The sequence below is a fragment of the Camellia sinensis genome, chromosome 2, assembly GCF_055761805.1.
Source record: "Camellia sinensis isolate YWXY chromosome 2, ASM5576180v1, whole genome shotgun sequence".
NCBI classification, from domain to species: Eukaryota; Viridiplantae; Streptophyta; class Magnoliopsida; order Ericales; family Theaceae; genus Camellia; species Camellia sinensis.
This window is the reverse complement of record NC_138962.1, coordinates 197,456,992-197,477,070: the sequence shown is the minus strand read 5'-3', so window position 1 is coordinate 197,477,070 and position 20,079 is coordinate 197,456,992. Positions and strand designations below refer to the sequence as shown.

Below are 20,079 nucleotides of genomic sequence, written 5' to 3'. Positions count from 1 at the left end.
CCTAAACTTTTAATTTATTTCTAACTTAAACCATTGGGCTATTTTTATTAATTAAAATCAATAAAAAAAAGATATTTTAATCATTAAAATTAATAAAAAGAGTATTTTAAACATTTTATATAACAATTTAATGATTAAAATATTTTTTCAGTCGATTTTACTTGACAAAAGAAGGTGAATGATTTATATTGAAAATAAATTAAAATATTAAAATTTAAATTAATGAAACTAAAAATTAAAAATTTATTATGTTACCAGACTAAAATTTTGAGGATTTTATTTATTTATTTTTAAAATTATTAATAATTCTTCGTTTCCTCTTAGCTTTAACTTACACTTGAAGGGTAAACTTTTTGGCCTTTTGGTCTTTTACAAACCAAAAGCTGGGTCTCTGTTTCCTATTTTTTTTCTCAGGCGAAGAACCTCCCTTCATCTGGTGAGCTTAGCATTGTCTTCTTGAGTTGAAAGACTTGAAAGGGTTTAGGCTTTCCTCACTTGTACACTTCAAACCCAAATGCCTCTCTTGGTGCTTCTGTGACCATTGAAGAAGAAGCAGCCCTCTTGATGTCTACTTCACTTGGAGGACTTCTCAATTTTTTGGGTAAAACTCAATCCTCTCATCTCATCTCTTTGATTTTGTGGTAAAAATTAAAGGGTAGGATTTTCTAAAGTAAACAAGTTTAGGGTGTTCTTAATTTTAAAAGCATTTTTTGTTATTTTGTTCTTGGATGAGGAATTTAAAAAAATAATGAAAATGGGATGCTTGATGCTACCACTTGTTAGATGCCATGCCTAGGGTGTTTTATCTTGAAAGTCTATGAAAAAAGGAGTACTCAAAATTAATTTATCCCACAATATCCTACAGCGATCCTACTATAGCACTGATTTGGATCATTTTGACAATATAGAATTGTATGATCCTATGATCTGGATTGCGATTTTGATAACCATGATGTAAAATGAAAAATTTGAAGGATTAGGTGTTCTATGCCATGTTATTGAAATGTATAATTTTTCTTATAACATTTTGATAGGTTCGGCTTTATTTTTAAAGCCATGTACCTTTGAAACTTTATTTTAGATGAATTTTGTAAAGTTTTTGATTTATGCTTAGAGGAGTAAGTTCACATGATTAATATGCTTTGAATGATATTTTAAAGTTTAGTTGTCAAAGATGGGAGATTGGATGTCCATGAAGTGACATTTTTATTGAAAATAATGAAGTATATGAATTAGAGCTTGTCTATGTGCTCACATGCTTTATAAACCAAACCAAGTCTCAAGTCCTATCAAATGGGGTCGGCTACATGAATCCTTCTATGTGCTCACATGCTTTATAATTTTCTAAAATGATTTTGGATGTGAATGCTTAGGTTAGGCTTTATTTTAATGAATATGCAACCTTAGAAAAAAAGGGGGGATATATTAAAGTTTATGTTTTGTTTGGGAAAATATGATTTTTTTAATGAAATTTTATAGTTGGAAATACTGTCAACATGTTTAGATGATTGTCAAATAAAATGGAATTTGAATGAAGATTAAAATTAACAAGTTTTGAAACTGGAATGAATTCCCTTGACTGTATTTTGGGTCATTGAACCCTAGTGTAATCATGGACTTCTTTAGTTGGTTTGATTTTTAGGTACTGACTTACCTTCTTTTAGTTCATCTCATCAGGTTTAGAAATCCTGGGTGTGACATAATATAATATAATTAATAATGCAAAAATAGCATATGCTACTAAAAGGACTATCAGTTATAGAAAAAGATAACAAATAGTTTGACCTCCTGAAATAAAGTTTATTATTGGAACTCTAACCACAAAGATAACTGTTGCACATAGTTCTCAAGGTGCTTAGATAGAGAATGATGCTTTGATTTTAAAAAAGAGAAAAAAGAAAATAAGATGACAACCTTCCTAACTAAAATTTCATAAAAATAAACCAAACAATAAATTATATATCATCAATTTTTAAACATGAGACGGCTACAAAACCCACATTGCATTCACATGTGTCAAATATAACTATTATCATCTCTTGCATTAAAAATGGAAACTTGATTTTTATCAATTCTGAAAAGGGGCAAAACAACAGGAATGGAGAGAATTTCATAGCTGTACACATTTTAGCTGATGTGGCATTTACTCAATGGTAAAACATAAACAAAGGCCATGTTTGTTTGGGCGGACTGGATTAGGTTGGATTAGGATTCCCATGACTAATAGTCCTAAGATTACGAATCTCTTTGGATTAGATATCCTATCCTATGTTTGGATTGACTTAGGATTATAAGGAGGGACTAATAGTTCAGACTTTGACTTAGTTCTTCAATTTATATCCCACCCCCCTCTGTGGGATTGAATAGTCCATCATATATGGGATACCATATCCGGATGGATTGTTAGTCCGTACTTCAATTGTTTAACCAAACATCGGATTAATAATTTTATTAGAATATTAGTCCAATTCCAAACTCATGTCCACCCAAACAAACATGACCAAAGGGCTTAAGGGATGAGTCTGATTTTCTTCACAAGCTCAAAGTGTGAACAATACATATTTTTTGATTGGTGCAAAATAGTGGAATCTTGATGAAAATCAATTCTGAAAATTCTTTTGTTAGTAGTTGGTAGCTAGAGTGAGTTAGTTGCAGTCTAGAATGATATGTAACAAGTATTAATAGGTATATAATTTATTCAGCTATGCAAGCCCACAGAGGAAAATAACTTGAAGTGAGTACATATTTTTCATCTTCTTTGTCACAAATAAAAACTCGTTCATACCCACAATTTTCTGTAACAAATTTATGCACAAAACTTCTCTTCCCTAACTGTCCTGAATTCTTGCTGCATCATCACACTGTGCAGCAACCTAAAAGTGGTATCAGAGCATTGAAGGTCCTACAAAACAAAACAGCTAAGGTGATCATCTTAGCAGCGAAAGTCCAAAGAATGGCAGCAAGTTCCAGCATTACAACCTTCAAATATTCACCAGCCGGACTACCGATTTTTGCAGGAGAAAATTACCAATTTTGGAGCACTCAAATGAGAACCTTTTTCATCTCAGAAGATCTGTGGGATTTGGTTGAAAATAGCTATGAAAGCTCTCAAAGCCAAGAAGAATATTCAGCATGGTCAGAGGCACGGAAGGAGAAGTTGAAAGAACATAAGATGAAAGATGCCAAAGCCTTGTACTACATTCAACAAGCAATCACAAAAACAATTTTTCCGAGGATAATGGCTGCAACAAAATCTAAAGAAGCATGGGAGATTTTGAAGAATGAGTTTCAAGGATCGGAGAAGGCGATTGTTGCCAAACGTCAAACTCTTTGGAGAGAATTTGACAATTTGATGATGGAGGAAGGTGAGTCCATCGAAATTTTCTTTTCAAGAGTTTTTACCGTCATTAATCAACTGAAGGGTTGTGGTGGTATAATACGAGATAAGAGAGCAGTAGAAAAAGTCTTGAGAAGCCTTCCCATTAAATACGATCGTGTGGTTGCTGGCATAAAAGAATCAACAAATTTATCAACTCTTACTTTGCATGAACTAATGGGTTCCCTTCAAGTGGATGAAGAAAGAATGAATAGATTTTCTGATCAGCCCTTTGAGCAAGCTTTTCTTTGTTCCAGCATTACAACCTTCAATTATTCACCAGCCGCAGTGCCCATTTTTGAAGGAGAAAATTACCATTTTTGGAGCACTCAAATGAGAACCTTTTTCATCTCAAAAGATCTGTGGGATTTGGTTGAAAATAGCTACGAAAGCCTTCAAAGCCAAGAAGAATATTCAGCATGGTCAGAGTCAAGGAAGGAGAAGTTGAAAGAACATAAGATGAAAGATGCCAAAGCCTTGTACTACATTCAACAAGCAATCACAATAACAATTGCTCCGAGGATAATGGATGCAACAAAATCTAAAGAAGCATGGGAGATTTTGAAGAATGAGTTTCAAGGATCGGATAAGGCGATTGTTGCCAAACGTCAAACTCTTTGGAGAGAATTTGACAAGTTGATGATGGGGGAAGGTGAGTCCATTGAAATTTTCTTTTCAAGAGTTTTTACCGTCATTAATCAATTGAAGGGTTGTGGTGGTATAATACGAGATAAGAGAGCAGTAGAAAAAGTCTTGAGAAGCCTTCCTGTTAAATACGATTGTGTGGTGGCTGGCATAAAAGAATCAACAAATTTATCAACTCTTACTTTACATGAACTAATGGGTTCCCTTCAAGTGGATGAAGAAAGAGTGAATAGATATTCTGATCAGTTATTGGAGCAATCTTTTCAAACAAAGATGAATATGTCAGAGAAAACGGATGGAGGAAACAAGAAACAAAATCAAGGCAGTCAATTTCAGAGAGGCCAATCCAATCGTGGCCACGGAAGAGGAGGAAAAATGCACACTCAACGGACTGCAAGAGATATATCACAATCTGAATCTTGCTCCAAATTTTGCAAGAATACTAATCATGGAAGCATGGACTGCTCTTTCAAAAAACTGACAAAATTCAAGAATAATAACCATCTTGAAAAAGATAGTGGGTTTCGTAAAAAGGATGAAGCTAACTTTTCAGAAAAGGGTGAATCTTCAAACCAACAGTGCTATCCTGACATGAACAGTCAACAAGAACCACAAGACACGCGGGATATTGACAGCAGATGCAGCAACCATATGATGGGAAACAAGAGCAGCTTTGTTAGCTTGGATGATGGGAAGTTTCAGAACATTAAAGGAAAGAGCACCATTGCTGTGAAAACAAAGGGAGGTAACACCAAGCTAATCCATGAGTTCGTTATGTTCATAGTTTAACTCAAAATCTATTAAGTGTGGGCCAATTGATACAAAAAAGGATATTTGGTGAAATTTGATGGAGATGAATGCACTTTACTTGATAAGAAGAATAATAAGAAAATTGCTCAAATAAATATGGTCACCAATAAAGTGGTTACTCTCACAATGCCAGTAAAGGAAAGCACTGCTGAAGACATGGATCAATCCATGACATGGCATTTGAGATAAAGTCTTTTGTCAATTTGTCTACGAAACCAACCCAACCTGCCTATATATATATATGAAAAAATTTCCTTGCACTTGCTCACAAACAATCTCTCCCTAACCTTAATACCATTAATCAGATGATACTCTCCCCTTATTTTAATCACATGTTTTTTTTTTCTTAATTTGATTCTTTTGCATATTAATTTGTAAAGTATGATTTCGACTAACATCATGCATTAATTAATATATTTGTTGTGTTGGGATTTGGAATAAATAATGTATTATTTTTTTTTGTTGAAATTTGAAAAAAGAAAAAGAAAAAAAAGAAGGTTATATGTTCAAACCTAAATTGACCCATGCACGCCCCTACTCAAGAGTCACATAATCATGTAAAGTTTCAAGTGATTTTGACTCTTGGGGCATTGGCACAATGTCGAGGGAGTTTCTTTTCCCACACCCTTTTTTTTTGTCAGTTGACATCATTATTTAGTTCACACACAATTTTGGCTTTTTTTATTTTTATTTTTTCACACCATTTAATCTCCATATTCTTATCTTCAACCTAGTCTAACCCTTTCCCCTCCGCCACCAGTGTAGCCCCCTCATGTAGTCCCCTTGCTTGCACAGCCCCCTCCTTTCCCCGTTGCCCACTGCCTTCTTTTCATTTATTAGGGGCTACTGAAGCAAGTTGCGGTGGTGGGGAGCTGGCGGAATCATGATTGTGTGGGGCGGCGATGGCAACAACAATGGCTAGGGTTTTGTAGTGGCAAGGGGTGGCGGCTAGTGATGGTGGGTTAGGAGGGAAGGTGTGTATATTTTGTCCTTGATGATAATTTGTTTGTGGGACACAAATGTAAATTAAAAACATAAAAAAATGGTGTGAACTAAGAGAATGATAGTGTGTGGAAGCTCCTCAATGTGAGGGACCACAAAATAACTTCTCTAGCAACAGACCTTTTATCAGGGAAGTTTCCTGAAAGGTACAAAGATGTTAGCCATCCAACCATCTTAAACCCACTTGGATGGAGTTAATACAAATGGCTTAATATGCATAATTAATGCTGGACAATCCAAATCCAAATGCCAATCAAGCCAAGCTTATCAATTTCTTAGTATATATGATCAATTTACTATTCTATTATGAATTTTTTAATAAAATATTTTGATTTTTGAAACTAGTTCGATACTTTATTTTTTAATCAAATTTTAGGAGATCATAGCTCCAACTTTGTGTACTTTTACTAAGGTAAATGCATGTCCAGCCAAACTTATAGAATTTGAAGTTGTTAATATATATGTTAGGATCTTCTTACAATATATTTCATGGTGAACTTAATTACATTTTGTTTTGTATCTTTAAAACAGCCATGGAAGCATCAACTTCTTCTGAGGTTAACTTTCAGATTCCAGCCAGTTCCCGCATACCACTTTCTGTTCCATCTGTAGTTGAAGGTGAATCAGCCATCTCAGGGTTTACAAGGTAAGTTAGTACAAAAATATTGGGTTAGGAAGTATTCTTATGTGGGTTTTATTTATTCATGTTTACAACTTATCTATGAAATGCAAAAGCATATTCATAAATGTTCTTTCTCCACTTATTAATCCGCATGTGTCGTGCTCAGTATTTCATTTTTATACCAAGTGCAGATAAAGAGGGATGCATTGCTTGAAAATCCTTCTTGTATCCCTCACTAGCATGAAGCTTATCAATATGCGAGAAAGTGATAGGGCATTCCTTATAAGTAGGGCTACAAACAAACCAAGCAGTTCATGAATAGCTCGAGCTTGGGTTGTTTAAGATGATTTGTGTACTTGGCTTACCTTTCAATGAGGTTAGGCCATGTATATATATTGAAGCAAGATTACAAATTAGGATATAAGAAAATTACATTGATTGAGGCAAGAAATCTGTGATTGTATAATCACAGATTTTATTCAAACTAATACTATATATCATAACTAATACAATAAATAAATAATTCTATTCCAACCTCCTCCTCAAGCTGGCTCAAAGATATTAACCAAACCCAGCTTGACAATGGTTGGCTAAAGCAAAGAAGGTCCTGCAGACTCAGTGAACATATCTGCAGTTTGCTTTGAAGAAAAACAAAGGATGGAGTAACATAGCCTGTTCGAACCTTCTCCCGTTGAAATGAACTTCCACCTATTTAGTTTGCTTGTAAAGAACTGAATTGGAAGCAAGCATGCTCGCAGACTTGTTATCACAAAACAACTGGGAAGAGTCTTTCTCCCAAAAGCCCAATTCTGAAAGTATAGATTGAAGTCATAGAAGTTCACAAGTACCCTAAGCCATAACTCGATACTCAGCCTCAACTGAAGATTTGGAAACAACTACTTGCTTCTTACTTTTCCATGATAAAAGATGATTACCATAGAAAGTACAAAAGGTTGAGCGTCTACTAGCCTTTGACCTAGCATAATCAGCATCCGTGAAACAAGAGTCTAGTTTGGGTACCAATTGAGAAAAATAATCCCAAACCTGGACAAGTCTTGAGACATCGCAAAATGTGATAAATTGCATCAAGATGAGTAGTATGCCGTGCATGCATAACCTGACTCTTTACACTCACTGCAAATGCCAAGTTTGGTCTCGTATTAGTCAAGTATATTAGACCACCCACCAAACGCTGATATATAGCTGAATCAAGAAGTAGATCCCTAGATTTAGCCGAGATCTTAACGTTTGGTTCCATAGGAGCAGAGGCAGGTTTACAACCTAGCATGCTAGTGTCCTGAAGAACATCTAGAGTATATTTTCGTTGGGACAAAGATATCCCTCGATGTGACCGTGCAACCTCGATACCCAAAAAATATTTGAGAGGACCCAAATCCAATGTCAAATGTTTTTCCCAGCTCTTGTTTCACCCGAGTGATCCTAGAAGCATCATCCCCAGTAAGAATGATATTGTCCACATCTATGAAGCACGAACACGGGACACAGTGACTTAAAAAAAATGGGGATGCAGACACGGCAGAGGACACAAAAAATATATATTTTTTAAATATATATTTCCTGTATAGATTAATATTATATTACCAAACAATTAAAATTAAAAAAAAGTGACATTAAGTTAATGTGAGTGGGACATGCAATAATGCAATTTTTTAAAGTATATGGATCACTATGCAATTGTTTAATTTGAATGGAGTGGGCACACCCAAATGAGACAAAATAATAATAATAATAATAATTCCTCTTTTCCCCTTATTATAATAATAATAATTCCTTTTTTTTCCTCTTTTTGTATGTGGGTTGTGCCCCCTTGGTGCCTATTTTCAAAATACGAGAAGACAAGAGAAGGGAGAGAGATGAGAGGTGAGCCCTAGAAGACGAGAAGACGCAAGCCCTATAAGACAAGAAGAGAACCCCGATGGTGAAGAAGAGAGAGCAGCATAGCGAGAGATATGTGAGGTGAGAGAGCAGCACATCGAGAGAGAGAGAGAGATAGGAGGCGAGAGAGAAAGAGAGACGAACCTGACCGATAAACTAGCTTCTTCTTTTGACATGTCTGATCGACAAACCAAGTACATAGCTTTTTCTTCTTCTTCTTCTTCTTCTTCTTCTTCACTTTCTGTTCTGATTTTGAGATCTAGGCGTGTCTCCAGCGTGTCCCTTACAAAAAAAATAATGAAATTAAAGGGACGCACCAAATGACGTGTCCCGTACATGTCAGAGGCGTGTCCCGTGTCTAACACCGTCACGACACCTGTTTAGCCGTGTTCGTGGTTCATAGGTCCACATAAACTAATAGAATAGTATAGCAACCATTGGGCTAAAGACAAATAAAACATGTATGATCAAAATGGCACTGAAGAAAATCCATCGAAAGAACCACAAAACTAAATTGATTGAACTAAGCTCGAGGAAATTGCTTGAGACCATAAAGAGACTTGCGCAGGCGACACACCCTTCCCTACAAACTTCCCCTTAGCTCGTAAATCGGATGGAGGATCTATGTAGATGCTTTCAAGCAAGGCAACATGAAAAAAGGCATTCTTGATATCAATTGATAGAGAGGCCATGAATGAGCTGTTGCCAAAGAAATCACAAGATTCACAGAGGTCAGTTTGGCAATTAGAGCGAAAGTAGCACCAAAGTCTTGACCAGGTACCTGAGTAAAACCTTTGGCAATAAGGTGAGCCTTATCGAGATCCACAGACCCATGTGAAAGACATTTCACATTAAGCACCCATTTGTAGCCCATCGTTTTGGCACTTGGAGGTAATGGCATAAGAACCCAAGTAATGTTGTGAAAAGCGTGCCTAGGCTCAAGGCGCAGGGAGTGCGCCTGAAGGGGCCCAAGGCAAGGCGCATTGGATGAGTCACGTGACTTGGATGCGACTTGGATAGGCGCCGAAAGGCTCAAAGCGCGAGCCTAAGACGGCTTTTTTCTTTTTTTTTCCCTGGTGTGTGTGTTTCTGATGTTGTTCTAACGGTTCTGATTTGTGTTCGGAAGGCTCTAACCACATAGGATTACAACTCATACAATACAACTCAACCCAAATTAGTATACGACTTAAATCCCTTAACTATCAAAGAAATCTGTGTTGTCTCTTCCTCTGGGCTCCTCTCTTGACTTCGACTTCGATTCAGGTCAGTGCTGCTTCTTCTTTCTCTTTTTCTCCGCCTCCTCTTCTTCTTCGTTGGTTTCTTCTGGGTGTTTCGAATAGATTCGATTTGTTTTTTTTTTTTTTGTCTTTTTCTTCTTCGCTGGTTGCTAGGTGAATTTTTTTCCCTCTTCTCCTCCTCCTCCTCCTCCTATCCCTTCTTTTTCGTTGCTTATGTTTTTTTTTTTTTTCTTGCTTCGTCGACTTGCTCGGTTTTTTTTTTTTTGCTTCATAGACTTCGTCTTTCTCTCTCTCTCTCTCTTCTTCTTCTTTGCTCTCTTTTTTTTTTTTTTTGCTCTCTGTTCTTCTTCTGCTTTTTCTTCTTTGTTGGGCTGGCTGCTATTATGTTTTTGTTTTTTTGTTGCAATTATGCCTTTGTTTTGAGTCTCTGTTAGGGGAAATTTTTTTTTTACAAATAATTAATTTATCACATCACACATTACGTTATACTGAAATATGCACTTTCATGGCTTTGAAAATTATTATATAATTTGCCTTGGTTACTTTTTTTTTTCTTAAAAAAAAAAAAAAAAAAAAATTGTCTTAGTACTATGAATCAATTATTAATCTATGTTAATTTATCTATTTTTTACGAAGGCTGTGCGCTTTGCTTCAATAAAGCCCGCGCCTCGCCTTGCGCCTAGGCCCCAATAGACCCTTAGTGCCTTGAGCCTTCAAAAACACTGAACCCAAGTCTCATTTTGTTCCAAGGTCACTGTCACGACCCGAACCCGCCCCCGTGGGTTAAGGACGTAACCGGCCAGTAATCGTGAGATTACCTACGGCCTCAAACTGTCGGGAACGTATTTTAACAGAGTTAATGGGGGCCAAACGGAAGCAAAATTAAAAACTTTGTCCATAGAGCCGTGCTTATATGCACATCAAACAAACCATACTCAGATACGTTAATAACTCACATCAAAAGTACGGTTTCACAAAATTCATTACAGACAGGATCGTCCAAAACGAGTCAACCTATAACAGACTATGTACAGACATGCACTAGGTCCTTGCCAACAAGACAAAACATAGGTACATAGTGAAAGGGCAAGGATGGTCTCATGCGCGAGGCACAAGGCTGACTCTCCCAAAACTCCTGTTGTTTCTAGCAGACTTCACTGGGGCTGGGTTTGGACTTCCCTTGGCTCACCTACAAATACATGAATGAGCGTGAGCGATAGCCCAGTGAATAATATCAAATATAACAGTTACATAACAATATGTAGAACAACATGCTCCAAACGGCCTTGGGCCCAATTCATACTTCTGTTTAACAACAAAATATATATATATAACTATACGAAATGCAAGTCAAGTAACTGTAGTTCCAAACATTCTGGCCTTTGGCCCATTCAGATTTCCATTCATGTCAAAACGGCCTTCGGCCCATTCATTCATGTCGAAACGGCCTTCGGCCCATTCATTCTTATCAAAACGGCCTTCGGCCCATTCATTCTTATCAAAACGGCCTTCGGCCCATTCATTCTTATCAAACAGCCTTCGGCCCATTCATTCTTATCAAAACGGCTTTCGGCCCATTCATCCTTATCAAAACGGCCTTTGGCCCATTCATTCTTATCAAAACGGCCTTCGGCCCACTCTTTCATGTCAAAACGGCCTTTGGCCCACTCATTCATTTATTCTTGTCAGACTTTTGTCCACAATCCCGATTAACAACTCATAATATTTATAGGGGAATAACAATTGGACATTGACAAGTTTTCAAATATTGATATTACTCACAGTGATCGGCTTGTGGATGCGCCCTGGAGCTTGACCCTACACATTTCATGAATACAAAAGGGTCACTAACAGTTCAATCCGTTCTTTAATTCACATATACCTCTTTAGGCTTTGTTCTTATCTCATTAACTCATTTACAATGCTTAACATATGCCTAAGAGTGCTTACAAGTGAAAGGGAACGGAAAACGAATCACAGAATGCATGAACAAAATTCCAGGAAACAGGGTCCCCGCTCGAGCGTAAACTTCTCCGCTCGAGCGGACCCTTAAGGCCTGCAGAAGTACTGGTTGCACGAAAGATGAGCTCGAGCGTGGGATAGAGCGCTCAAGCTGAAGGCCTGTCTACGAAAATCCACGCTCGAGCGTGGAGTGTCCCGCTCGAGCGGACATCCAACTCTGCAAAAATGCTGGGAGCACGATTTTCCCGCTCGAGCGGCCATTACCCCGCTCGAGCGGACCTCAAAAATCTGGGTTTCCCAGATCGTGTTCTTGAGCTCCAAATCGGTTTTCCATCCACATTTCTTGCATGCAATGGTTCAAATTACACATTTACACATGCTAACATGCTACTAATGCAAGATTACAACATTAGGAAAGCTCAATTACATGGATTACATGCATGTCCCAAAATATCTCAAACCCATCATCAACATGCTCAAATTCAAACATTCAAGACTTATACTCCCATGATTTGTACATGCATGTGGGAGATGCTCATCATTCTCAACTTAGATGGTACAAATGGTGATTACAACATGAGCTTTAACCAAAACTCTACATGAATCATGTGTTTCAAGCTCAAACATGCAAATTCAAAGTAATTTCTTACATGCATGAGTTCTAAGACTTCAAGCTCAACAAAAATCAACTCATTACATGTTCTTGATCACAAACAACCTTTGAACTTACAAATTACAAGTAAGAGTCCATGAATTCACTTACCTAAGAGCTTCAACACTCAAGCTCTAGCCAAATCTTGAGCTAGATCTTCAAATTCCCAAGTCTTGAGCCCAAATTACACAAATCTCTCCCTTTTTCTCTCCATGGCCGGCCTCTCTCTCACTCTCAATTGTCTAACTCAGATTTTGAGTTTTTTTAGAGGGCTAAAGGAGAGTGCAATACAAATATACAACAAGCCCCACTAACAAATATTTTAATATAAAATAATGGGGTACTTAATTTATCAATTTAATCAGTTTAAATTGACCAGAATCAAATTCCAATTAAATTTCACCGTAGGCTCTAAAAATTATGCCAACCACAATGGCGTAATCAATTTCGGTTTCCGTGGCCGATAAGGCCCTCAATTAATTTTCCAAAGCAGACTATTCAAACAGATATTCCTACGATGAACAGATAAAATTTCAAACCACATATTTTCACCTAGTAGAACACCAAATCATATCAAAATACATAATCACATTATGTTAAGGACCAATTAACATATTACGGAACAGGGGTATTACAGTCTTCCCCTCTTTAGGAAGTTTGGTCCTCCAAACTTAATTTACCTTCGTCGGGAAACAAATGTGGATAGCGTAGACGCATTTCCTCCTCTTTTTCCCATGTAGCATCTGTCCCATAGTGTTCCTTCCATTCCACTTTCACCATTGGAATGGATTTGTTTCTCAATTCTTTTACTTGTCGGTCAACAATTCTTTCCGGCCATTCAGCATATTCCATATTTTCATCGATAGCAATCCGGTGATAATCAATCACATGCAACGGGTCTCGGAGGTAACTCCTCAACATTGACACATGAAACACATTGTGGATTTGCTCAAATCCCGGTGGCAAAGCAACTCTATAAGCAACTGGACCAAGTTTCTCCAAAATTTGAAACGGCCCAATATAACGGGGCGTCAACTTGCCCTTTTTCCCAAACCTGACTTGGCCTTTCATTGGAGAAACACGGATGAACACATGGTCGCCGACCTCATACTCAAGAGGTCTTCTCCGGACATCTGCATAACTCTTCTGTCGGTCTTGAGCTGTTTTGAGCCTTTGCCGAATAGTTTTGATCTTTTCAGAGGTGTCTTGTACAATTTCGGGCCCAAGCAAAGCTCTGTCTCCGACCTCTGTCCAACAAATAGGTGATCTACACCTCCTACCATACAAAGCCTCGTATGGTGCCATACCGATGCTGGAGTGGAAGCTATTATTATAGGCAAATTCTGCAAGTGGCAAGTAATCTTCCCAACTCTCCTGAAAATCCAAAGCACACATGCGAAGCATATCTTCCAAAGTCTGTATTGTTCGTTCTGACTGCCCATCTGTCTGTGGGTGGAATGCAGTGCTGAACCTTAGTTCTGTTCCCATAGCTTCCTGCAAACTCTTCCACAATCTAGATACAAACTTCGGATCTCTATCCGACACAATGGATACTGGAACTCCGTGTAAACGGACAATTTCATCAACATAAATAGTAGCCAACCTATAAGCGGTAAACGTAGTTTTGACAGGCAGAAAATGTGCAGATTTAGTCAGTCTATCAACTACAACCCAAACAGAATCCATACCTCGGGAAGTCCGAGGTAGGCCAACAACGAAATCCATAGTCACATGTTCCCACTTCCACTCAGGAATAGGGAGAGGTTGAAGTAGACCGCCTGGTTTCTGATGTTCAGCCTTAACCTGCTGACACTGAAGGCACTTGGACACATATTCTGCAATCTCTTTCTTCATTTTAGGCCACCAATAGGTTTGTTTCAAATCCCGATACATTTTATTGTTACCCGGATGCATAGTAAATACGGATCTGTGGGCTTCATCTAAGACCCTCTTCTTCAGTTCCGTGATATCTGGGACACATATTCGGTTTCGAAATTTCAACATTCCATTCTCGACGCCGAACTCCGCTTTTGGGCTTACTTCAAATTCATCAATTACCTTTCTGAGGAACTCATCCTCTTTCTGTTTTTGCTTGATTTCATCAACAATTGCCGGCTCGGCTGTAATAGCGGCTATCAATCCGCCCTGTTCACACACTACCACTTCAATTTCATACTTTTCAAAGTCTTGCAAGATCTCCCTTTGTTCAGTAAGCAAACAAGCCATACTCCCTGTTGATTTCCTGCTCAAGGCATCAGCCACTGTATTAGCTTTTCCGGGGTGATACTGAATTTCTAGGTCGTAATCTTTTATCAATTCCAGCCATCTTCTCTGACGCATATTCAACTCTTTCTGCGTGAAGAAGTATTTTAGGCTTTTATGATCTGTGTAGACTTCACACTTTGCCCCATACAAATAGTGCCGCCAGATTTTCAAAGCAAAAACAACTGCGGCCAATTCTAGGTCATGTGTTGGATAATTCTTCTCATGTGGCCTCAACTGTCGGGAGGCGTAAGCAATAACCTTTCCGTTCTGCATTAACACACAACCCAAACCCTTATAAGATGCGTCACTGAAAATCACAAAATTTTCCGTACCTGAAGGTAGTGTCAAAATTGGTGCAGTGGTCAATCTTGTCTTCAATTCATGAAAGGCTGATTCTCTTTCACTATTCCACTCAAATGGTTGTCCTTTACGTGTCAATTGGGTAAGAGGCACAGCTAATTTCGAAAAGTCCTTTACAAACCTTCTGTAGTACCCAGCTAAGCCCATGAAACTGCGAACTTCTGTCACATTAGTTGGTGTAGGCCAATTCACAATTGCTTCTATTTTCTGCGGGTCCACTGAAATTCCTTCCTTGTTGACCACGTGCCCTAAGAAAATAACATCATCCAACCAAAACTCACATTTCTTTAACTTAGCAAATAGTTTTCTTTCCCGAAGTATTTGTAAAACAATCCTCAAATGATGTTCATGTTCAAGTTTATCTTTAGAGTAAATCAAAATATCATCGATGAAGACTACAACAAACTCATCAAGGTAGGTTTTAAAAATTCTATTCATTAGGTCCATAAACGCTGCCGGAGCATTAGTCACTCCAAATGGCATAACAAGAAATTCAAAATGACCATACCTCGTTCTGAACGCGGTTTTCTCAACATCCTCTGCTTTAACCTTCAGCTGATGATACCCAGATCTCAAATCAATCTTAGAAAACACCCGTGATCCCTGCAACTGATCAAATAAGTCATCAATACGGGGTAAGGGATATTTGTTCTTTATCGTTACCTTGTTCAATTCCCGGTAATCAATGCACAGGCGTAAGGTACCGTCCTTTTTCTTTACAAATAACACTGGTGCGCCCCAAGGCGAAGTACTGGGCCGAATAAACCCTTTATCAAGAAGGTCTTGCAACTGTTCTTTTAATTCTTTCATTTCGGCTGTAGCCATCCTGTAGGGAGTTTTAGAAATAGGCTGGGTGCCTGGCACGGTTTCAATAGTAAACTCTATCTCCCTGTCTACCAATTCCCCTGGTAATTCATTTGGAAACACATCTGGGAATTCTCTAACAATGGGAATACCATTCAATTCAACATTCACGGATTGTTCAGTCAATACATAACACAAATAACCCTGGCATCCCTTCCTGATCAATTTACATGCTTTCATTGCAGATATCAAATATGGTGGAGGTTCTACCCCATTTCCCACAAACACAATTTCTTCCTGTTCTGGTGGTTTAAACACAACCCTCTTTGTCACACAATCTATAGTAGCACAATATTTGGTCAACCAATCCATGCCCAAAATTACATCGAAGTGTCTAAAGTTTAAGGGCAACAAATCTACATATAGGGTAGCATCCTCAATATGCATGTCACAAAACTGATATATATAGTCACATAACACAGATTCCCCCGATGGAGCAGACACACATAACAAATATGGCAACAATTCTAGGGGTCTTTTCAGTCTAGATGCAAATGCATATGTCACAAATGAATGCGTTGATCCAGAATCAATTAACACAAAAGCATCCTGATTACATATCGAGATAGTACCTGAGACAACGGCATTGGCATTCCGTGTATCACCCGGAACGAGTGCAAAGACTCTCCCTTGTCTCACTGTATCCCCAGTAGTAGCAGATCTCAAAGTGTTTCCCGGCTTCGGGATCGATGCAGTGGAGCTAGCAGCTATCTTCCCACTATTCTGATTACAATCTCGGGCTATATGCCCTTGTTTCCCACACTTAAAACAGGCTCCTGATGTACGGTAACAGACTCCACGGTGCTTTTTGCCACAAGTGTTGCACATGGGAGCTGTGTCTCGGGAAGAACTGGAAGTAGTTGAGGAGCCCGTGTTTTGCTTTTTCAAGAATTTCTTCTTCGAAAAGAAGCCTTGTCTTTTGTTGCTTTTCCATTCGATTGTTGGCTTAGCTTGCCTAGCTATGTTAGCCTCTGATATCATGGCCCGGTCAAGCACCCCGATGTAGGTCTCCAACTTCAGGACATTCACTCGCTCTAGGATGTCACTTCGGAGCCCACCTTCAAAATGCCTTGCCTTCTTATAATCAGTGTCAATTACGTGTGGTGCAAACCTGGCCAATTCAGTAAATTTGGCCTCATACTCAGCTACAGTCATGCTGTCTTGCTTGAGTTCCATGAACTCTGCCACTTTCCTGTCCCGGACACATTGCGGGAAGTACTTGTCATAGAAGATTTCCAAAAATTTCACCCAGTCAACATCCCTGTGGTTTTCTCGCATCAACATCCACCATCTTCTCGCTTCGTCTTCTAGCATAAAAGTGGCTAGAAGTACTTTCTGTGTATCCGAGCACGGAAATACTTCAAACAGTTTTTCGATCCCAAGAACCCAAGCTTCCGCTTTCAAAGGATCCAGTCCACCATGAAACTGTGGTGGTTTCATTTTCTTGAACTCCTTGGTGAGAGCGATTATCCGATCATCATTTTGATTATCTGGCACGGGTGGTGCCGGAGGTGGAGGTGGCGGGTGTGGTTGCTGCCACTGTTGTTGCCACTCCTGTTGCTGTCTCAAAGCTTCTGCCATTTCCTGAATCAGTCTTTCCATTCTGTCCAGTCTGGCAGTAGAGGATTCCTCTAACTCATCACCTCTGGTTCTCACCATCTGATTAAACTTGCATTATATTCCATACCAAAGGTACACAAGTACACATACACTAAGGAGCACACATTTCCAGATAATTTGTAATGCAAGTAGTTCACAACTTACACATATAATTATTCATAACAAAACATTTAAGCATATAATCAATGCTTCCAAACTCGCACTTATCACATGAATGCATCCTAGATCTTATCTAGACGCTTATTGCTCTTTTTGGACAAGTGTGTGAGTTATTAACTCGTGCTCTGATACCACTCTGTCACGACCCGAACCCGCCCCCGTGGGTTAAGGACGTAACCGGCCAGTAATCGTGAGATTACCTACGGCCTCAAACTGTCGGGAACGTATTTTAACAGAGTTAATGGGGGCCAAACGGAAGCAAAATTAAAAACTTTGTCCATAGAGCCGTGCTTATATGCACATCAAACAAACCATACTCAGATACGTTAATAACTCACATCAAAAGTACGGTTTCACAAAATTCATTACAGACAGGATCGTCCAAAACGAGTCAACCTATAACAGACTATGTACAGACATGCACTAGGTCCTTGCCAACAAGACAAAACATAGGTACATAGTGAAAGGGCAAGGATGGTCTCATGCGCGAGGCACAAGGCTGACTCTCCCAAAACTCCTGTTGTTTCTAGCAGACTTCACTGGGGCTGGGTTTGGACTTCCCTTGGCTCACCTACAAATACATGAATGAGCGTGAGCGATAGCCCAGTGAATAATATCAAATATAACAGTTACATAACAATATGTAGAACAACATGCTCCAAACGGCCTTGGGCCCAATTCATACTTCTGTTTAACAACAAAATATATATATATAACTATACGAAATGCAAGTCAAGTAACTGTAGTTCCAAACATTCTGGCCTTTGGCCCATTCAGATTTCCATTCATGTCAAAACGGCCTTCGGCCCATTCATTCATGTCGAAACGGCCTTCGGCCCATTCATTCTTATCAAAACGGCCTTCGGCCCATTCATTCTTATCAAAACGGCCTTCGGCCCATTCATTCTTATCAAACAGCCTTCGGCCCATTCATTCTTATCAAAACGGCTTTCGGCCCATTCATCCTTATCAAAACGGCCTTTGGCCCATTCATTCTTATCAAAACGGCCTTCGGCCCACTCTTTCATGTCAAAACGGCCTTTGGCCCACTCATTCATTTATTCTTGTCAGACTTTTGTCCACAATCCCGATTAACAACTCATAATATTTATAGGGGAATAACAATTGGACATTGACAAGTTTTCAAATATTGATATTACTCACAGTGATCGGCTTGTGGATGCGCCCTGGAGCTTGACCCTACACATTTCATGAATACAAAAGGGTCACTAACAGTTCAATCCGTTCTTTAATTCACATATACCTCTTTAGGCTTTGTTCTTATCTCATTAACTCATTTACAATGCTTAACATATGCCTAAGAGTGCTTACAAGTGAAAGGGAACGGAAAACGAATCACAGAATGCATGAACAAAATTCCAGGAAACAGGGTCCCCGCTCGAGCGTAAACTTCTCCGCTCGAGCGGACCCTTAAGGCCTGCAGAAGTACTGGTTGCACGAAAGATGAGCTCGAGCGTGGGATAGAGCGCTCAAGCTGAAGGCCTGTCTACGAAAATCCACGCTCGAGCGTGGAGTGTCCCGCTCGAGCGGACATCCAACTCTGCAAAAATGCTGGGAGCACGATTTTCCCGCTCGAGCGGCCATTACCCCGCTCGAGCGGACCTCAAAAATCTGGGTTTCCCAGATCGTGTTCTTGAGCTCCAAATCGGTTTTCCATCCACATTTCTTGCATGCAATGGTTCAAATTACACATTTACACATGCTAACATGCTACTAATGCAAGATTACAACATTAGGAAAGCTCAATTACATGGATTACATGCATGTCCCAAAATATCTCAAACCCATCATCAACATGCTCAAATTCAAACATTCAAGACTTATACTCCCATGATTTGTACATGCATGTGGGAGATGCTCATCATTCTCAACTTAGATGGTACAAATGGTGATTACAACATGAGCTTTAACCAAAACTCTACATGAATCATGTGTTTCAAGCTCAAACATGCAAATTCAAAGTAATTTCTTACATGCATGAGTTCTAAGACTTCAAGCTCAACAAAAATCAACTCATTACATGTTCTTGATCACAAACAACCTTTGAACTTACAAATTACAAGTAAGAGTCCATGAATTCACTTACCTAAGAGCTTCAACACTCAAGCTCTAGCCAAATCTTGAGCTAGATCTTCAAATTCCCAAGTCTTGAGCCCAAATTACACAAATCTCTCCCTTTTTCTCTCCATGGCCGGCCTCTCTCTCACTCTCAATTGTCTAACTCAGATTTTGAGTTTTTTTAGAGGGCTAAAGGAGAGTGCAATACAAATATACAACAAGCCCCACTAACAAATATTTTAATATAAAATAATGGGGTACTTAATTTATCAATTTAATCAGTTTAAATTGACCAGAATCAAATTCCAATTAAATTTCACCGTAGGCTCTAAAAATTATGCCAACCACAATGGCGTAATCAATTTCGGTTTCCGTGGCCGATAAGGCCCTCAATTAATTTTCCAAAGCAGACTATTCAAACAGATATTCCTACGATGAACAGATAAAATTTCAAACCACATATTTTCACCTAGTAGAACACCAAATCATATCAAAATACATAATCACATTATGTTAAGGACCAATTAAC

The 20,079-nt window shown here is 38.7% G+C and overlaps 1 protein-coding gene across 2 annotated transcripts in view; it reads left to right on the top strand.

Moving 5' to 3' along the window:
• Positions 1-328: 328 nt before the first annotated feature.
• LOC114274210 (uncharacterized) overlaps positions 329-20,079 on the top strand; it is a 55,073-nt gene continuing 35,322 nt past the window's right edge. For both annotated transcript variants that reach the window (XR_014362266.1, XM_082916534.1), the window contains exons 1-3: positions 329-601; positions 2,870-4,766; positions 6,365-6,479. Coding sequence is in view for 1 of the 2 variants with exons in the window: in XM_082916534.1 (XP_082772660.1) it covers positions 2,954-4,766; positions 6,365-6,479 (1,928 nt within the window). In the remaining variant the exon portion in view is untranslated. The remainder of the gene's footprint in view (positions 602-2,869; positions 4,767-6,364; positions 6,480-20,079) is intronic.